This window comes from Prosopis cineraria, unplaced genomic scaffold (assembly GCF_029017545.1).
Source record: "Prosopis cineraria cultivar Desert tree isolate PC_DT_omini unplaced genomic scaffold, ASM2901754v1 PC13, whole genome shotgun sequence".
Taxonomy (NCBI): Eukaryota; Viridiplantae; Streptophyta; class Magnoliopsida; order Fabales; family Fabaceae; genus Prosopis; species Prosopis cineraria.
This window is the reverse complement of record NW_026555344.1, coordinates 35,006,037-35,022,562: the sequence shown is the minus strand read 5'-3', so window position 1 is coordinate 35,022,562 and position 16,526 is coordinate 35,006,037. Positions and strand designations below refer to the sequence as shown.

General features: G+C 28.5%; 1 protein-coding gene across 2 annotated transcripts; it reads left to right on the top strand.

Annotated features, from left to right (window-relative positions):
- The first annotated feature begins 5,978 nt into the window (after window positions 1-5,978).
- LOC129290733 (uncharacterized) lies at window positions 5,979-9,437 on the top strand. Of its 2 annotated transcripts, XR_008588523.1 has the most exons (4): window positions 5,979-6,262; window positions 6,664-7,369; window positions 7,698-8,311; window positions 8,943-9,431. XR_008588523.1 is itself a non-coding variant. In XM_054927641.1 (3 exons), the coding sequence occupies exons 2-3, from the start codon at window positions 6,866-6,868 to the stop codon at window positions 8,094-8,096; spliced, it is 903 nt and encodes a 300-aa protein (XP_054783616.1). In that variant the 5' UTR covers window positions 5,979-6,262; window positions 6,664-6,865; the 3' UTR covers window positions 8,097-9,437. The 2 variants fall into 2 exon arrangements, 1 of the variants encoding a protein (XP_054783616.1); XM_054927641.1 differs by having other exon boundaries at window positions 7,698-9,437.
- The last annotated feature ends 7,089 nt before the right edge of the window (window positions 9,438-16,526 follow it).

The window sequence follows — 16,526 nt, the reverse complement described above, 5'->3', positions numbered from 1 at the left end:
TAAAGTCTTCCACCAAAAGAGTACTAATTCTACGGGAGAGGAGAGGATAAGGTGAAAACCAAGGTATGTAAAACTGGACCGATCATTGAACCGGTCATGGCACTGGGTTACGGGTTAGTAGTTCAATTAGAGTTGAACCGGGGGTTGAACCGGTGGCAAACTGGTCATGATTAAAATAATATAATTTAAATAAAAAGACATTAATTATAAAAACATTCAACCAAATCCAATCACTCAAAAGACTAATAGTAATAAAATAGAACACTTTAAATATCTATCATTACAATTACAACTCTTCAATCTCAAAAGTCTAGAGAAGAGATAGAGATAGAGCTAGAGAAGAGACGGAGAGTTAGAGACTAAGTTGGAGAAGAGATGGAGATAGCAAAGACAGAAATAAAACTGGAGCCTGAAGAAGAGATAGAGACTAAGCTAGAGAAGAGACGTTGATTATGTTAGGGCAAGAGAGGAGAGACACAGATGAAAGGCCAAACTAAATACTGTTTGAAAATCTGGATTGGACTTAGCTTGCTCTACCTCTAATTTCTCATTTTTTGACTTTACTTTCACTATTTTTTTTGTTATCTTATTTCTGAACTTAGCACTCCAAAAAATCAAAAATGGAAAAAAAAAATCCTAAAAAAAAATAACCTGATAGACCCAGTCGACCCACCGAGTTGACCGGGTTACACCGGTTTATTCCCTCACCGGTTTAGGAGTAAACCCAGACCAGATAGGGGACCGGGTCATCGGTTTCTGGGTTAACCCGGTTGGTCCGATTCAGATTTCAATACCATGGTGAAAACCATTAACACTAGAAAAAGCTAATTTGGAAAGAAGATTGGCAACTTCATTGGCATCCTTGAAATCCATTGAATGAGAACCACCCAAACTTGAGCTAGCAACGATTTGATTTCACTAACTAGATCAGTGTTCAAATAGTCGAGGAATTAATACCACTAATCGCCTTGATAGCTTCACATGAATCAGATTCAACTATGAGGTTCCTAAAGCCAAGGTCCTTGGCCATTTTAAGATCCCCCATGCAAGCCCAAAACTTAGCACAAAATGAATCCCCATTATTCATTTTGAACAGAAATCCTAATTTCAATTCATTTTGAACAAAAATCCTAATTTCAACTTCCCTTTTGGGTTGCGTATTAGTCCACCATAGTCGGCCTCATTCATATATGTAGAGAAAGCATTGTCTACATTAAGCTTAAACTAATCATTACTTGGCAGACTCAAAATGCCATTAAGCCAAGGCACATCCTATTCTCTCCAAACAATACCTTTGAGCTTACTACGATATCCCATGAAAGTATTAATAATGGCAACTATTTATGCATTAATGGAACCATTAGAAGTATTTTTATTCAGTATTTTTATTCTAAAAAATCATCTCATTCCTTTGTCTCCAAATAAGCCAACAAGCTATTGTGAAATAGGAGATCCAAGGAATACCATGATTAGTTGTTGTTGATCACACATTCTGTTGAACCCACTATTGCAAGTTAATGTCAAAAAAGGCCCTTTTGTCTCCATGGTCCAGAATATCTAACCAAAATCTTCTCATGTTTGGATAATCTTGAAGCATATGCATGATGTCTTCCATTGCTTCCTTGCAAATCTCACAACAAACTTCTGCATGCATTCCTTATAACATTCGAGAAAATCTAAATCCCAATTAGCTAGGTAAATGAGGTTAATTATGTAAATTAATGTAATGTATGGTTATAGAGAAGTAATAGGTGTTTTGGGTTATTAGTCAACCCTAAGATTGAGTCCAAAGTGAGATTGAGTTACCCGAATATGAAAAAGTGAGGAAAATAAAGAGAAATAGCTCTGTGCCACATGTTGCAGCGTGTGCACAAGATGTTGTGATGCATGGTGCCATTTGAACAAGAAAACCTTTCTTTATACCATATGATGTAACGTATGGGGACAGGCATTGTGATGCACAATGATAAATATGTAGAAATAAGACATGAAAACTAACAAAAAACATAAGAGAAACAAAAGCGAAGCGAAAAAGAAATGAAAAAAACTCTGTTAGGGCTTGAAGAATTGAGGTATTGGGAGTGTTTTAGAGCATCAAAATACTAGAGGTAAGTTCCTTAAGCTTGAATCTCTCTTTCTCTTCCATTTTTCTTAAATTTAGAAGTTAAGGTTTGGTTAAGAAAGATTATTTTCGATCTATAGAGGCTATGGGTCCAAACCTATTGACTTAAATAGAGTTAACAGGAATTGTTTAAGTTATTAAAACCTAACATTTATGGTGTTGTTTGTTTTGGTAGCTATGGGGTAATAAATATCCAAAATATAGGATACCTTATAAAAATTAAACCATTTTTCCAAATTTACCTCTTCTTGATTAGCGTGAAAGTATTTAATGTAATTATATTATTATTTAAAGTTAAGGGTAAAAATAAAAGTACATTTCACTTTTTTATTATATAAAAATTAACTTTTTTTTAGATTCATGAAATAGTTGAAAGTACTTTATAATAAGGACCGAATGAAGTATTATCCTCTTTGCTGATGTGTACTTATCTTGGTTTTGTCTACCATATTCACTTTAAACTAAATATAAAAGAAAGCTTTTTCTTCCCTTATCTTTTATTTTTAATCATACCTAATCTATTTATTTTCATGTTAGCATACTTTTCCCATTTTAGCAAAGGGGTTATCAGAGTTACAATAAAATTAACTTTTTCAATGACAGGCTGACAGCTCATGGTCATTATGTATATATATGTTAAAAATTATAGGGACTAACTTTGTATATTGATTAAATTAAAGTGTCTAGAATTTCACCCAAAAAAAAATTCTAGAAATGATGAAATAAAACTATAGAAACTAAAAATAAAATGCAATCAAAATACATGGAACTATTGAGGTATTTTTCCTATAATATAATGTATTATTTTTTGTGGTAATTGATTTAGAAAATTGATTAATAATATTAATTTTGAGTACAATTGAAATAATGTAAAACAATGATTTTGTGAAAATAATTCAAACGCTCATATTACATGCCAAAATCAATATTATAGTTTCTGACCAAAAAAAACCTAAAATTGTAGTTTTTTTAATATCTAAACACTCATATACATGCAAAAATTAATTATGAATCCAAAATCATGATTATCTCATAATAGATCTCAATATTATGTATTATTTTGAGTAATGATGTTAAAGTCTCCAAATGATGAATTAATAATAGTTAACTCCCAAATTGCTTTTTTTAATAAGTTGCAAATATCAATTCAGGCTACATCTTTAAATTGAAATCTCAATTACAAATTGAGAGTTACATTTAAAACTTAAATACCATATTTATAATGAAGACTTTTACATTTTAAGTTGTTTGAATCGGCAACCCATTTTTTTATAAAAATTTAATTTATTGGGACATAATTATCCTCAATTTATTGTTTTACGATCTAAGCATCATTGCGCATTCCCTTTAATTTTTTCCAATTATTAAAAAAACATAGACAACTAAAGAAATTAATAAATGGGACAACACTTTTGAAGCAAAAATAACGTTAGGCAGTTCAAGTGTAAATGAACTTGAATTTACGTGAAAAGTATCATATCGAATAAATTTTAACATAATAACTAATAAATGACCCATAAACTTAAGCGCCTTAAGATTATGAGTTAAGATGCAGTGTTCTTTTATTACTCTTGTCCATTTACTCTCTCTCTCTCTCTCTCTCTCTCTCTCTCTCTCTCTCTCTCTCTCTCTCTCTCTCTCTCTCTCTCTCATTGCCAAAAAGTAGCTTCCACCTAATTGTAGGAGCAAGGACTTGTTTAAGTATTGTGAGTAAACTTGAGCCAATGTGAAAAGTACCACATCTAGATGTTGTTGGGCTTAATAATTAAAATATGATAATGATAAATGGAAGAACCTACTTAAGTCTTAAAGTTTTTGATTTGTTTCCTGGTGTAAGAGTTATTCGATATGCACTACAATCTTTCTGAAGCACGACCTTGTACACCTCTTATAGTTGGTCCCTTAATTTGTGCTACTCTATGATATTTGGATTTTTTATTGGTGCTTTTCTATTTTTTCTCTTAAAATGGCAAAGTCATAGATTGATCAATTCATCTCATTTACTTTAAATGGTTACAATTACTGCCTTTGGTTAGAAAAATGTGATCTTGCTTAGTCTTCTTTGGAATCATCCCCTATTGCACTTAAGGCTCATTTTACTTTGGAATCCTCTTCAATTGATCTTAACCTTTTAAATAACGTTTAGATTTTTTAAGACATGAATTGTCAAATGTGAGGATATCTTGGTGTAAAAAAAATGAATGAATTATCAGGAACTAATGTAATGTAGTAACGTTACAATTTTCCCATAAATGTAGAGAATTTGATACCAAAGAAGTTGGGGGGAAATCACATATTGATTCAAGAAAAATACTACTCCTCTTTAAAAAATATAAAATATTTTTAATCAAATTTTACTCTCCAATAAAATAGTTATCAAGAAAAATAGTACTCCTCTATTAAAAAATATAAAATATTTTTAATCAAATTTTACTTCTTAATAAAATAGTTACCTACTTTCAGATTAATTCTATCTTTTTATATTTACCCATATTAAACACCTACAATAAATTTAAGTCATTCATCAATATGAATATTTTTGAAAAAAAGATAATGATTACACCTTAAAAAATTAAATTTCTTTTACATTTTTAAACATCCAACTCTTCAAAAAATGTCTTATATTTTTGAATGATGGAATACTATCTATAATAAGGAAAAATTAATTTGCAAGTTCTAATAATTTTTTAATTTTAAATTAGGACCTACTCCCTCTATTAAAAAATATAAAATATTTTTTAAAGAGTTGAATGTTAAAAATTATAAAACACTTTTTTTTAGTATTTTAAGGTGTAATCATTACCTTTTTTAAAAAAAAATATTCATATTGATAAATGACTTTATATTTATTATAAAGTGTTTAATAGAAATAAATATGAAAAGACATGATTAGTTTGAAAGTAGGTGACTACTTGATTGAAAGTAAAATTTAATTAAAAATACCTTATATTTTTAAATAAAAGGAGTATAATTTATTTTATTTTAAGGTAAACAAGTAAATTTTCATTTGAAATTTAGGTCTAGTAAAACCATCAACCATGAAATCATTTATTGTGTAAATTATTTTCTTAACGTTTAAAAACATTACAATTTCACCCTTATCAATAATAAAAGTTAACTTTGATAGTTATTTGATTAGAAAATAATAGCTAAAAACCTTAAAATTATAGAAAAGAACAAACAAATTACAATAAAAAGATCTAAAAATCATAGATAAAGACAAAAAATTATAGAAAAGGACCAAAAAAAATTTAGTCATTATAATTTGATGGATCTTAAAGGTTGAAATCCCTAAATGTTTTCTTTTGTAAAAAATAAAATTAAAAACGTTGATATTTTTATTAAAAGATTACATAACAATAAAATTAATTATAAAATTTTATAATTTAAAATTTATATAAATAGTTTATGTGTCTTTAAATAATTTTTATACATATAAAATTTTTATTAAAAATTTAATAAAAATGTAAATATTGTATTAAATCAATTTTTTTTGCCAAAAGTATTCAACAAAGAAGTGTTTTTATTTTAAAAAAATATTATTTATTAATAATTTTAAATTTTAAATATTAAAATATTTAATTGGTTAGATAATAAAAAAATATTAAAATAAAATAAATTATAAAAACCAAATTCAAAATTGAGGTAGATTTTACCAAAGAAAATCATGAAAAAAAAATTAAATATTGATCAGCAAAGGTAAATTGAAGTGGGAAGTTCTCAGTTGTTAAATCAGATGAACAATTCAGATTCTGCCACGTAGACCAGCTTGCTGGATGCGACATTCGAGTGACGTGGCTTCATCTGGGGTATTGATTGCTGAGTGGATCAGGTGAAACCTGAAACCTAAAATGGACTATTCAAATTCCAAGGATAGTTCGCGCTCGAAAATCAGCACGGCAAAGCGTAGTTTTTGCCGCTGGTGCAATCACTGTTCCTCTTGACTGTAGCTGCGCCATTGTTGTGCAGTCCGGAGGAGTCTATTGCCTCTTCACCTAGCTGTTCGAACATTTTGGTATCGTGGCGCTAAATCCGTATACGAATCTTGAAACTTTGGAGGGTGTATCTGCACATTGGAAGGAGGGAAAATTCTGAATCCCTAGACTAATAGAGTCTCCAGTACAAATATTGGAACCTAAGGTAAGTTTCATGGCGATTTTCTTGTGTATGTGGAATTGCTATCAACAATTTTCATATCGAAATGCGAAGACGATGTTCAATATGCATCATTTGATATATCTTGTGCCTGTGATTCTTATTGATGTACTTTTTATGGTTAATCTCACAAGTGTTATGATTTTTCAGTCGTGATGCATGTCTAGAATCTCGCTTCTCTTCTGATGAATTCAGATGCATATTTTAGGAATTTCTAAGTTCATATCCTCACCTTGATTGGGAATGGAATTAATTTGAGGACGTCACATGCTCCTAAATTTATGCAATTCACCAAATTTTGTGATTACATTAGTCAACGATCAATGACGAATTAGTTCTTTGTGGCTGACACGCGCGAGCGCGCTCGCGCGCGCATCTTCATGCAGATTTTGTTGAAATATCCTCCTGCGAAGAAGATGCCAACGCGTATGAAGGATTTAGCCTCTTTTGCTTAGAAAATGAATCTATGCGTAAGGGCCATTATTAATTGAGATAGAGAGTTGCAATATCCTTCCAGCCTTTTCTCTGAACTCTGTGGCCTTGAAATAGTCTTCTGCAGAAAGATCTAGCATCTTGGTTTTGCTCTTTATGATCATGGCTTCATCTGCAAAACCGAAGCACATTTCAATAACTCTAGTTGTTGACAAAGATAAAAACAAGGTTCTCTATGCTGAAGCAGAGAGTGACTTCGTTGATATTTTATTAAGCTTCTTATCATTGCCATTGGGAACTGTTTCTGAACTCATTAGTAAGGATTCTACCGCACAGCCTTGCAGATTTAACTGCATAACCTCACTGTATCAAAGTTCAAAAAATCTGGATCCAAAGTACTTTTATTCGAATGAGTATAAAGGAAAGCTGCTGAATCCAACCAACCCAATGGAAGCTTATTCCGAAAAGCTGGTATATAACTTGGATGACACACCAATCTCACAAGGCTTTCATGGCTATCTGCACAAACCGACAAGTTTTATAGTTTCCGATGATCTACTGGCATTGGTTAGTGATTTGGATACAACCTGGTGGATGCTGCAAAATTTTAGAATTGACTTTGATTCTGAAAGATTGACTGTGAATGTCACCCAGAATGAGGTGAGGATATTACCCATTGTAATATAGAGTAATTTGTATTCATCTCTTAATTTGCATTCATTTGATTTTAAAAAAGTTTCTTGAATTTCACAACCTTAAACTTCGAAGTTTTATTATCGAAATTTATCCATTTTGTTGACACTATATAGATTTTTCTCTATGCATAATCTTAGCAAAATTTAGAGAAATTTGTTGAGTTTACTTGTTGCTTTCAATTATTCTCTGGGACTGGGAAAAATTGAGTAACTTTTCTCTCTTCCCCTCATTGTTTGATTTTTATTCGTCATCATTTCAAATTTCAAACTTTATACATGCTTTAATTGTGAAGGTACTGGATCTACTGAAGTTCTCATTATGGTCGGAGACACTATTGACAGATTTATTCTTACGCAAAAAACTGCCCATTCCGAACTCTCAAATACCAGAGTCTGAGTTAGAGGTAAATGAGATAAAAGGCAAGGAGGGCAGGAAAATGAATCTGAGGTTAATGGTATTAAAATCTCCACGCAAAGTACTGTTTGGTGAAGCAGGAGAGGATTTCACAGATCAGCTATTAAGTTTCCTGACTATTCCACTTGGTGCACTGGAACATCTTTCACAAGGCAAGTTTGGTTTGGGCTGCATTGATAATTTGTACAAGAGCTTGCGTCGTTTGGATCCAACTAGAGATTTTAGTTCCGAATTTTATGATCTAAAGAACAAGCTCCTCAATCCTCATGTTGCCTAAAGTAATGTCGAGAACCAGTTGCTTCCAATTTATAGGCCAGACCTGCCTTCAGAAATTGGGCACGACGGTTATACTAGATGGAGGTCATTGTCCTAGTGGCAGATAATTTGTCACTTTTACCATTCTCTCAGCGGGCTGCTTTGACATTCCTTCGTAAATCCAAAGCTGATGTGGATGACTTATTGGCAGTGAAGATAAGCGTTGGGCTGAATGAGGTCCTTTCTTCTCTTAATTCCACTTTTCTTTGACCTTTTGGATCAAACTTGAAATGATTCGTATCTTCAAATATTTTGTTGTGCTACACTTTTTTTTTTTTCTCTTTTTTGAACTTTTCTCCCTTTGGTATGTTTTTATTTCTCCATCATTTTCGCATATTTTTACCCTGAGAATGGCACAAAGATTCCATCATAATGGTTAGCGCTTCTTTTCTGCCATATCGCTCTAGTTTTGCCTGGATTTTTTATCACAAAGTGGAAAGTCATGAGGAATTTGAATGAGAAGCTCGCTAGAAGTTTTCACCAGAATTTCACATGATTGATCTGCTCTCAGTTTGCTTCTCTGCTCTCCATCAATCCTTTGATTATCTTTATTCTTCGGGTTTTAAACCTTTTAGATTGAGTTCAAATAGTCTTATTTAATATCTTAATAATGATAATTAAAATGTAAAAGAAAAACCAAAATTTAAACATAAGTAATTTCAGAGGCCGGAAATAAAATAAAGTAGAAAGGGGACATTCAGAAAGCAGACCTGAGAAGGAATGAAAAGTTGAAACAGAGTAGGGTGATGAACTGTAGAGAAAGTGATTTAATTCATTAGTTCTCTCTTTCTTTCGTTTCTTTTTTCAGTTCCATTTTGTCTTCGGATTTCAATGCTGGTGTTGGATATGCTGAGAGCTGCCATATTGACATCATCAGCCTTTACGCTGAGTCTGAACCTGACGCTTCCTTGCGATGAAGAAGAGACATGTGAAGACGATGAAGAGTGCCAAGACTATGAAGAAGAGACATGCGAATGATTGCTAAATGCTGCAATAGTATTTGGATTTCAAGTGGAATTGATGTCATTATATGAAGGTATATATATATATATTTTTTGGTTTGCTCATTTTCTTTCTTTTCTGTTGTTATTGTGCTAATTGTGATGATCCGTAACAGAACATGGAACATATGTATGCTTTTAAACTATTGTTCTTCGTATGAGTAACGTCGGAAGGGATCCCAGTCATAACATTTAATCAGCATTAGATGATCTGCTTTGTACGTACTTATTTTTGGGTTAATATTACGGACAATCGTTTTATCTTTTAGTAAATCTAGATCAGGCAAATCCTTGTTTGAATAAATTTTCGGTCAGTTCAATATCTATGATTTATCTATTGGATGTAGTCAAAGTTAGCTGAAAGCTAGAGTGGATTAAAAAGCAGAAAAACAGTAGAGTTACATCGCTTATGTGAGTCCAAATACATGTTCAATTATGAGTTACTCCTTCCAGTTTTATGTATTAGTGAAAATAGAAGAATCTTAGTCTTATTTATAAATGTTATTAATTTTTGTTACTTATTTTTTCTTTTACCCTTAATTGAATGTTAGTGAGAGGATGAATGTTATTAAAGTATGTATATAATATAGGTAAATTTAAAAACTTATTAAATTTTTAAATATGATTAATGAATTTTTGGATTTTCTGTAATTCTGTAAAACATATTAAAAATAACTTATTACATAAGGGGTAAAATTAAAAGATTATATTTTTAAATAAAGTTTATAACTCAATCATTTCTTAATTTTGATAAAATAGTTAGAAGTATTTTATAATAGTGTGAGGTATATAAAGGACAAGCCTTTTTTTTTCCCCCCAAAGCAAAGATGGATCTGGCAAATCTTTGAATAAATTTGCTTTGGGCTCAATATCTGGAAGTCTATGATTCAATCTCTCTCTGCCGTTTTTTTTTTTTAAAAAAAGAAATATCTATGATACATTCTCTTTAAATTACTTCTGGTGAAAAAAAAAAATTCTCTTTAAATTACTTTCTCTATATTTGGTCCCATCAACTCGTACCAATTATCTAAAAACTAGAATATGTTTATTTTAAAAAAAAGATATTGTAAATTGGATATACTTAAACTTAATAAGCTAATATATAATAAAGTGAAGGACCTACATGAATTTAAGCTTAAGATTATGATCTATTAAGGTGCTCAACAAAATTTGGAAGCATTTCTAAGTATTTCTTGCCAAAAGAGAGAGAGATCACTGACATGTATGGTCACATAGTGAGTGAGATGTTTCGTTGGAAGAATTAATCTTTTGATTGAAAGATTATTGGTTACTAAAGATAGCTCAAGTAAACTTAAAAATAAAAAAATAAAAAAGAGGATAGCTCAAGTAAACTTAGAAATGAAATTTATAGTGGCTACAATATTAATTAAGCCTGATACAGTTAGTTTTTCCTCCGCGCCAAAATTAGGACCTAAGCCTGAATAAATATAGTTTAAATGTTAAAAAAAAAAAAGATCGATATGAATTCCATATTACCAGTTTTTACCAGTTTGAATGGATTCCTCTCAACCATAAAACAACTAGGTACTAATATATTCACCAGCTTTAATTTTAGTTGAATTGACTTTATATCCGGCCTAGTATTTTAACCGTGGTTGATAAAATAAGAATGTGAAAAGTAGCTAGAAAGTTATGTGAAATAATCAATCCGACAAATAAATCTAATCAGGCAAGCCCCTCTAATAATATGGCTCCTCTCTCGTTTTACTGGTCATAGAGTCCTTTACATTAAACAGTACTGACTTTTATGTTGGGCTGCGTTTGAGATTTAAAAAAAAAAAAATCTTCATCTTTTTTCTTTTGAATTTATGTCAGAAAAGGCGAGTTTCATGACACTATATAGTACAAATTGAAGGCAACATATCTACTTTAATTTTATGTATAAATCCATAAATTAAGGAATGACTTATCTTCTCCATCTTTTTTCATGAAAAAAGGCTTTGGTTTAGTTACACATGTTTAACAGCATGAATGAGACAATGAGCAGAGTTTAGAATAATATAAGGCAAAAATAAAATTAAATCCATTGCTATTTCTTAGTCTCCCCTCCTTTTCCTTTCTTCCTTTTCCCTTTTCCTTTTATGAAAATAAAAATTTAAAAAAACAAAAGAAAAATGATGCTCAGTCTTGGACAGCCACATGTCCGGTAATGCTGCTTGCTAACGTGTCTTCACGCTTTCCATAATGTCATCCGATCGCCTTATTGACTTCTTCGGTCCTCCATGTCATGTCCCCCATCCGTGGCGGACGGAGGACCTAAGCTCAGTGGAGACAATATTTATTTTTTAATATTTATTATTATTATTATTATTTAAAAAATATATTTAAATATTATACCAAGTACCTTAAATTTTTATTAAAAATTATATTTTTCATTTAAAATTTATAATATAAAATTTTTCTACACTAAATGATTTTTAATAACTTTTAACCAACTACAAACAGCCAACTAAATGACCATAAACTCAAACTTACAATTTAAACAAATAATGAAATAAATTAAATTAAATAATTTTATTAAAAAAAGATAAAAAAAAGATGTCACTCAAGTCTCAACTACGTCATTCTCTCCATTTACTTTAATTTCAAGTTTCGAAGATCTCTCTCCTCTCATATCTTGTCTTGTCTTTTTATGTGTTTTAATTTTTTTAAAAACAAAACCCACTTTTTATTTTGACAAATTGACCAAAGTACTATAAAAAAAATTTATTTATCAAAATATTATAAATTTAAAAATATTTATTTAAATGTTATAAATCAAAAATTGATTCGTAAAACGTTCACTATTGTCCCTCATTAGATAAATTTAAAAAAAAATTTTGATTACATAAATGAATGTGTTATATACCTTGATGAATTAGCTTTTTGAAAGAGAATAATAACTTTATAATAAAATGATATTAAAATTAGATTCAAATTTATTTAATTGATAGATTTTTTAATAAGTTACTCATGATAAGAGTGTTATAAATTGATTAAAAAATTATTATGTCTTGTGTTAAAAAAACTTAAAAAAAATTTTAATTATATAAATAGACGTGTTGTATATTTTAATAAATTAACATTTTAAGAATAGAGTAATGACAGGTGACATCCAGTCTATGGACTCAATTTCTCGTTAACGTCCTTACCTAGGCTTTGGCTAGGATGTGACTCCTCCTAACAAAGAGCAAGCCGCTACCAGCCCACCATATGGCCGCATGTACTCCTTTATTTTTCATCTCTTTTGTTAATCTTAAGTTGTGCTCGAACTTTGGCAAAAAAAAAAAAAAATGTTTGAATAGGTCAAAAAAATATTCCCCTCTATTAAAAAATATAAAATATTTTTAATTTTTTTAAAATGTAATTATTAATTTTTTTAAAAGTGCCTCAAGTAATAATATTTTATATTTGTTGTAGGCTATTTAAAAAAGATAAATATAAAAAGATAGAATTAATTAAAAAATAAATAACTATTTTATTAAAGGTGAGATTTTTAATTAAAAATATTTTATATTTTTAAATTAAAGGGATATAAAATTTACCACTACTGCTTTATTTAATCTAAAATATGAAATAATATATCAAATCAAAGGTTCATATGCGCGCATCTCTTAAAGGATAATTTTTAAGTAGATGGGGAAAACTTATTATATGAATAGAAAGATGGACAAGACCTTTGCCCGTTGGTTCTTAACAACCCCTTATCATTAAGTTTTAAAATTTACAGCCACTCCTTTAATTTTTGATTTCTTTTTTTTGTTTCTAATACAAGTGGCAAGTCTAAGTTTTTTTTTTTTTTGGCCAAAGGGCAAGTCCAAGCTCGAAAATAAAAGTAACTATCTACAGTAGACTAAGTACGAGAGCATGAGCTCATTACAGAGGGAGAGAGCCTCTTTATGTAGAGTTAAAAATAACTGAACTTATTCCGCATGGATCTAGTCCATATAGGCGGAGCTCACAAGGACTTGAATTTTTAAGTTTAATTTTTTAATTTTTTATTTTTTTATGCTCGGTCCTTAGTTAAATGATTTAGCGTCGGGCTCGTAAGTTTTATTATAAAAAAATAAAAAATTAAAATAAAATTAAATACTATAAATTAATTAAAATCTTTTGAAATTCAAAAAAATTTTTATAATTTTTTAAAAATTAAGCAACACACATTTAAAAATTTATTAATAAAATTCAAATCGTGATTAAAAATAGTTCATTTTTTATAAATACACAAACATAATAATTATTAAAAATAAAAAATATCAAAAATTGTATACTATATACTAATATTTATTAAATTATATGAAATTAATTTTAAAATAAATTAAAATTAATAATAATATAATATGTGTGTAGGATTAGGATTCCTTGGCTTCAAATGCATGTTCTAACAAAAAAAATAATATAATAAAACTTGGAAGGCCGTCCAAACTTAAGTCTTTTTTCACCGAGCTTGAAGGGTCAAGCCCTCAAACCTGATTACTTTAAAAAATTTAATTTCAAAATCCGAACTCTTATTTAAATAAAACTTTTAAATTTGACTTTTTAAGTTTGACTTTTATTTTTAACTCTATCCCTATATAACAAAAAAATCTTGTCCCTCAAAATGTGCTTTCTTAGCTAGAATGTCGGCAAAGCCAATCCAGTCCCCGCTGGTGAAGGTGATATCAATCTCCTCCAGTTGACAAATGCTACTCCGTATCTGATGAATCTAAGAAGATTTATCATTTCTATTGTGGTGTGCAAGGTCAATGTTTTGCCAATAGAGATCAGGGGCTCAACGTCTCTGCAAATGTCTACCAAAGAATTCCCATGCATGCATCATCAATATATAAACATTTCCTTGATATAAACAACTTAATACTTGTAAAAAAAAAAATATCATTTTACCTCTTATAGTTATTAATCTGATTCTTATATATCTAAATTTATAATTTTCTTCTCACTTATCATAAATTGTAAATGAAGGTAAAATAAAAAAAAATATACATTTTTACAAAAATGAGAATTTATTAATATGTGAATTTTTGTTAAGAGCTATTTATATTTTAAACCAGAGAAAGTATTTATTAATATTTATATAACATGAACTTATATAATAAGTGAGTTAACATCTGATGAAAGGGGGAAAAAAAAAAGTAAGCTAACACTTTTCTTGGTAAACTAACATCCATTATATTGAACTAGTTATCAATCTCAAACTTAAATCTTACAATATATATATATATATATATATATATATGTATGTATGTATAAAACATATTCAAACACTACCGTCTAAAAATAGCTTTTAACTATTTACTAATATAAATATAAATAAAAAATATGCAATATAATATATATTATATAATATAACAATGTATAATATACATCATGATGCATTATATACTCATGAATAAACATATACTAATTATAACGGGAGTGATCAGTAGAACAATTCATAATAAGTAGATAATTTATTTTTTCATATTTAGATAACAATATTTAAACTTACCATGTCATTTAATTTAAATTTATAAAAAGATTCTAGGAGATTAACTGGGAATCAAACTATTTCCCAATGAAATATAAAATAATAATTAGTTATTTAATTTCGAATCCATAGCTTAAAGATTATCTTAATATATATATATATATATATATATATATTTAGTAAATTTCAATGATTTTGATTATAAAAAAACTTTATTGACCTAGAGAAAATATACCCGCTACACTTTTAAATGATTGATATGAATGTTAAGAGGGACAACATTGCTTCATTTTTAATATATGTAGGGCAATATTTTACCACTCTTGACTTGGGAGTGCTTTACACATATAAAAAAAGTTGAGGGATATATTAATACTTTAACCTTAATATTTAAAGCACCCACATTTCTTTTTGTTGGAAAAAAAATAGCCTTATATAATTTTATTAGAAAATAATTTGCAATTGATTCTAACTTTATGCAATTAGAGGATGAAAATATAATTAACATTTATAATGAAATACCCACCATGCATTTCCATAATCAATTTCAAGAGTAGTTTCACATGTGATTTCTGATAAGTAAATGAATAGAGTTTATGATTTAACTAGGAACTAAATTGTACATTATAAATTGAATAATTATTATGTTAATTTTTAATTTTAATGTATGTTAAACTTTTATTATATGATTTTTCCAACATATCAAACTTATATTTTTGATTTTATTATTTAAAAAATCAAATTTTATGTTATTTAAAATTTGTATCACATTTTTTAAACATTTTTAGTATATTACATTTATATAATAAAAATTAAAAATTATTATAAATTAACATTCTTTTTAGTAATTGTACATTTAAAAGTATATCTTATCATATATAATTCAAATAATTTTTAGTTTACCAATTTAACTTTTAAAAAATATATCCAAACACAAATTTTATTACAAGTTACAATAATTAATTTTTACTAAATTAATTTTATCAAATGAATTTTTAAAAAACTGATTTTGAATTAACAAAAAACCAAACACAAATTAAGTTTCAATTACATGATTTTCTATAAATTGTACAATGTTTTTTGCGTGTGCTCAGAGTTTTCAATGTACAGAATGACCTTTTTGCTTTAACAACGTTTGTACAATACATACACAATTGTTTGGAAACCTTAGCTTCCGGAAAACTGCATTTTAATCCCTTCACCCACGTGTCACATATGAAGGTGAGCATTATCTGAACAACATTATCATGAACTCTCACTTCACTAAAAAATATAAAACATTTTTTTAAAAAGATTTGATGTTAAAAAAAGAAATAAGGCATTTTTAATATTTTAAAATATAATCAATGTCTTTTTAAAAAAAAGGAAAGTGCCTTCAATAAATAAATTACTTTATATTTATTTTAAAATGAAATACCCTATTAAATAAGGAAAAATATAAAGGATAGTGTTACTTTAAAAATAAGTAACTACTTTATAGGAGGTAAGATTTAATTAAAAATATCTTATATTTTTAACGAAGTAGTTAATATGCATCTTTGGATTAGCCAACTTATGCAACGCACAAGGTTGTTGCTAGTTGAATTTGGATATCTATTAAACTCCATTCCTTTCTAACCAAAATATAAAATATTAGTAACTAATTCATGGTTCTTAAAAAATATTAGTTAAAACCTTACTTTTTTAAAAAAAAATTTCATGTTTTTAATTTTACCTTCATTAAATATCCTATATAAGTGTTTTGATAATAATTAAAATTTCAATGCATCATTCTTAAAAAAAAAGGATTAAATAGCAAATTTTTCCTAAAATTTTTTTTCTATGGGCGCCTAGCACCCTAAACTTTTTTTTAGAACATTTTTGTCCCAAATTTTTCAAAAAGAGCACATTTTTGCCCCACCGTTAGATATAAAAAATGTTGGCT

Bases quoted from the DNA above. Each gene is read 5' to 3' on its own strand.
- LOC129290733 (XM_054927641.1), top strand. From the start codon at position 6,866: ATGATCATGGCTTCATCTGCAAAACCGAAGCACATTTCAATAACTCTA. The intron at 7,370-7,697 runs GTGAGGATATTA...TTAATTGTGAAG, and splicing joins TGAATGTCACCCAGAATGAG to GTACTGGATCTACTGAAGTT.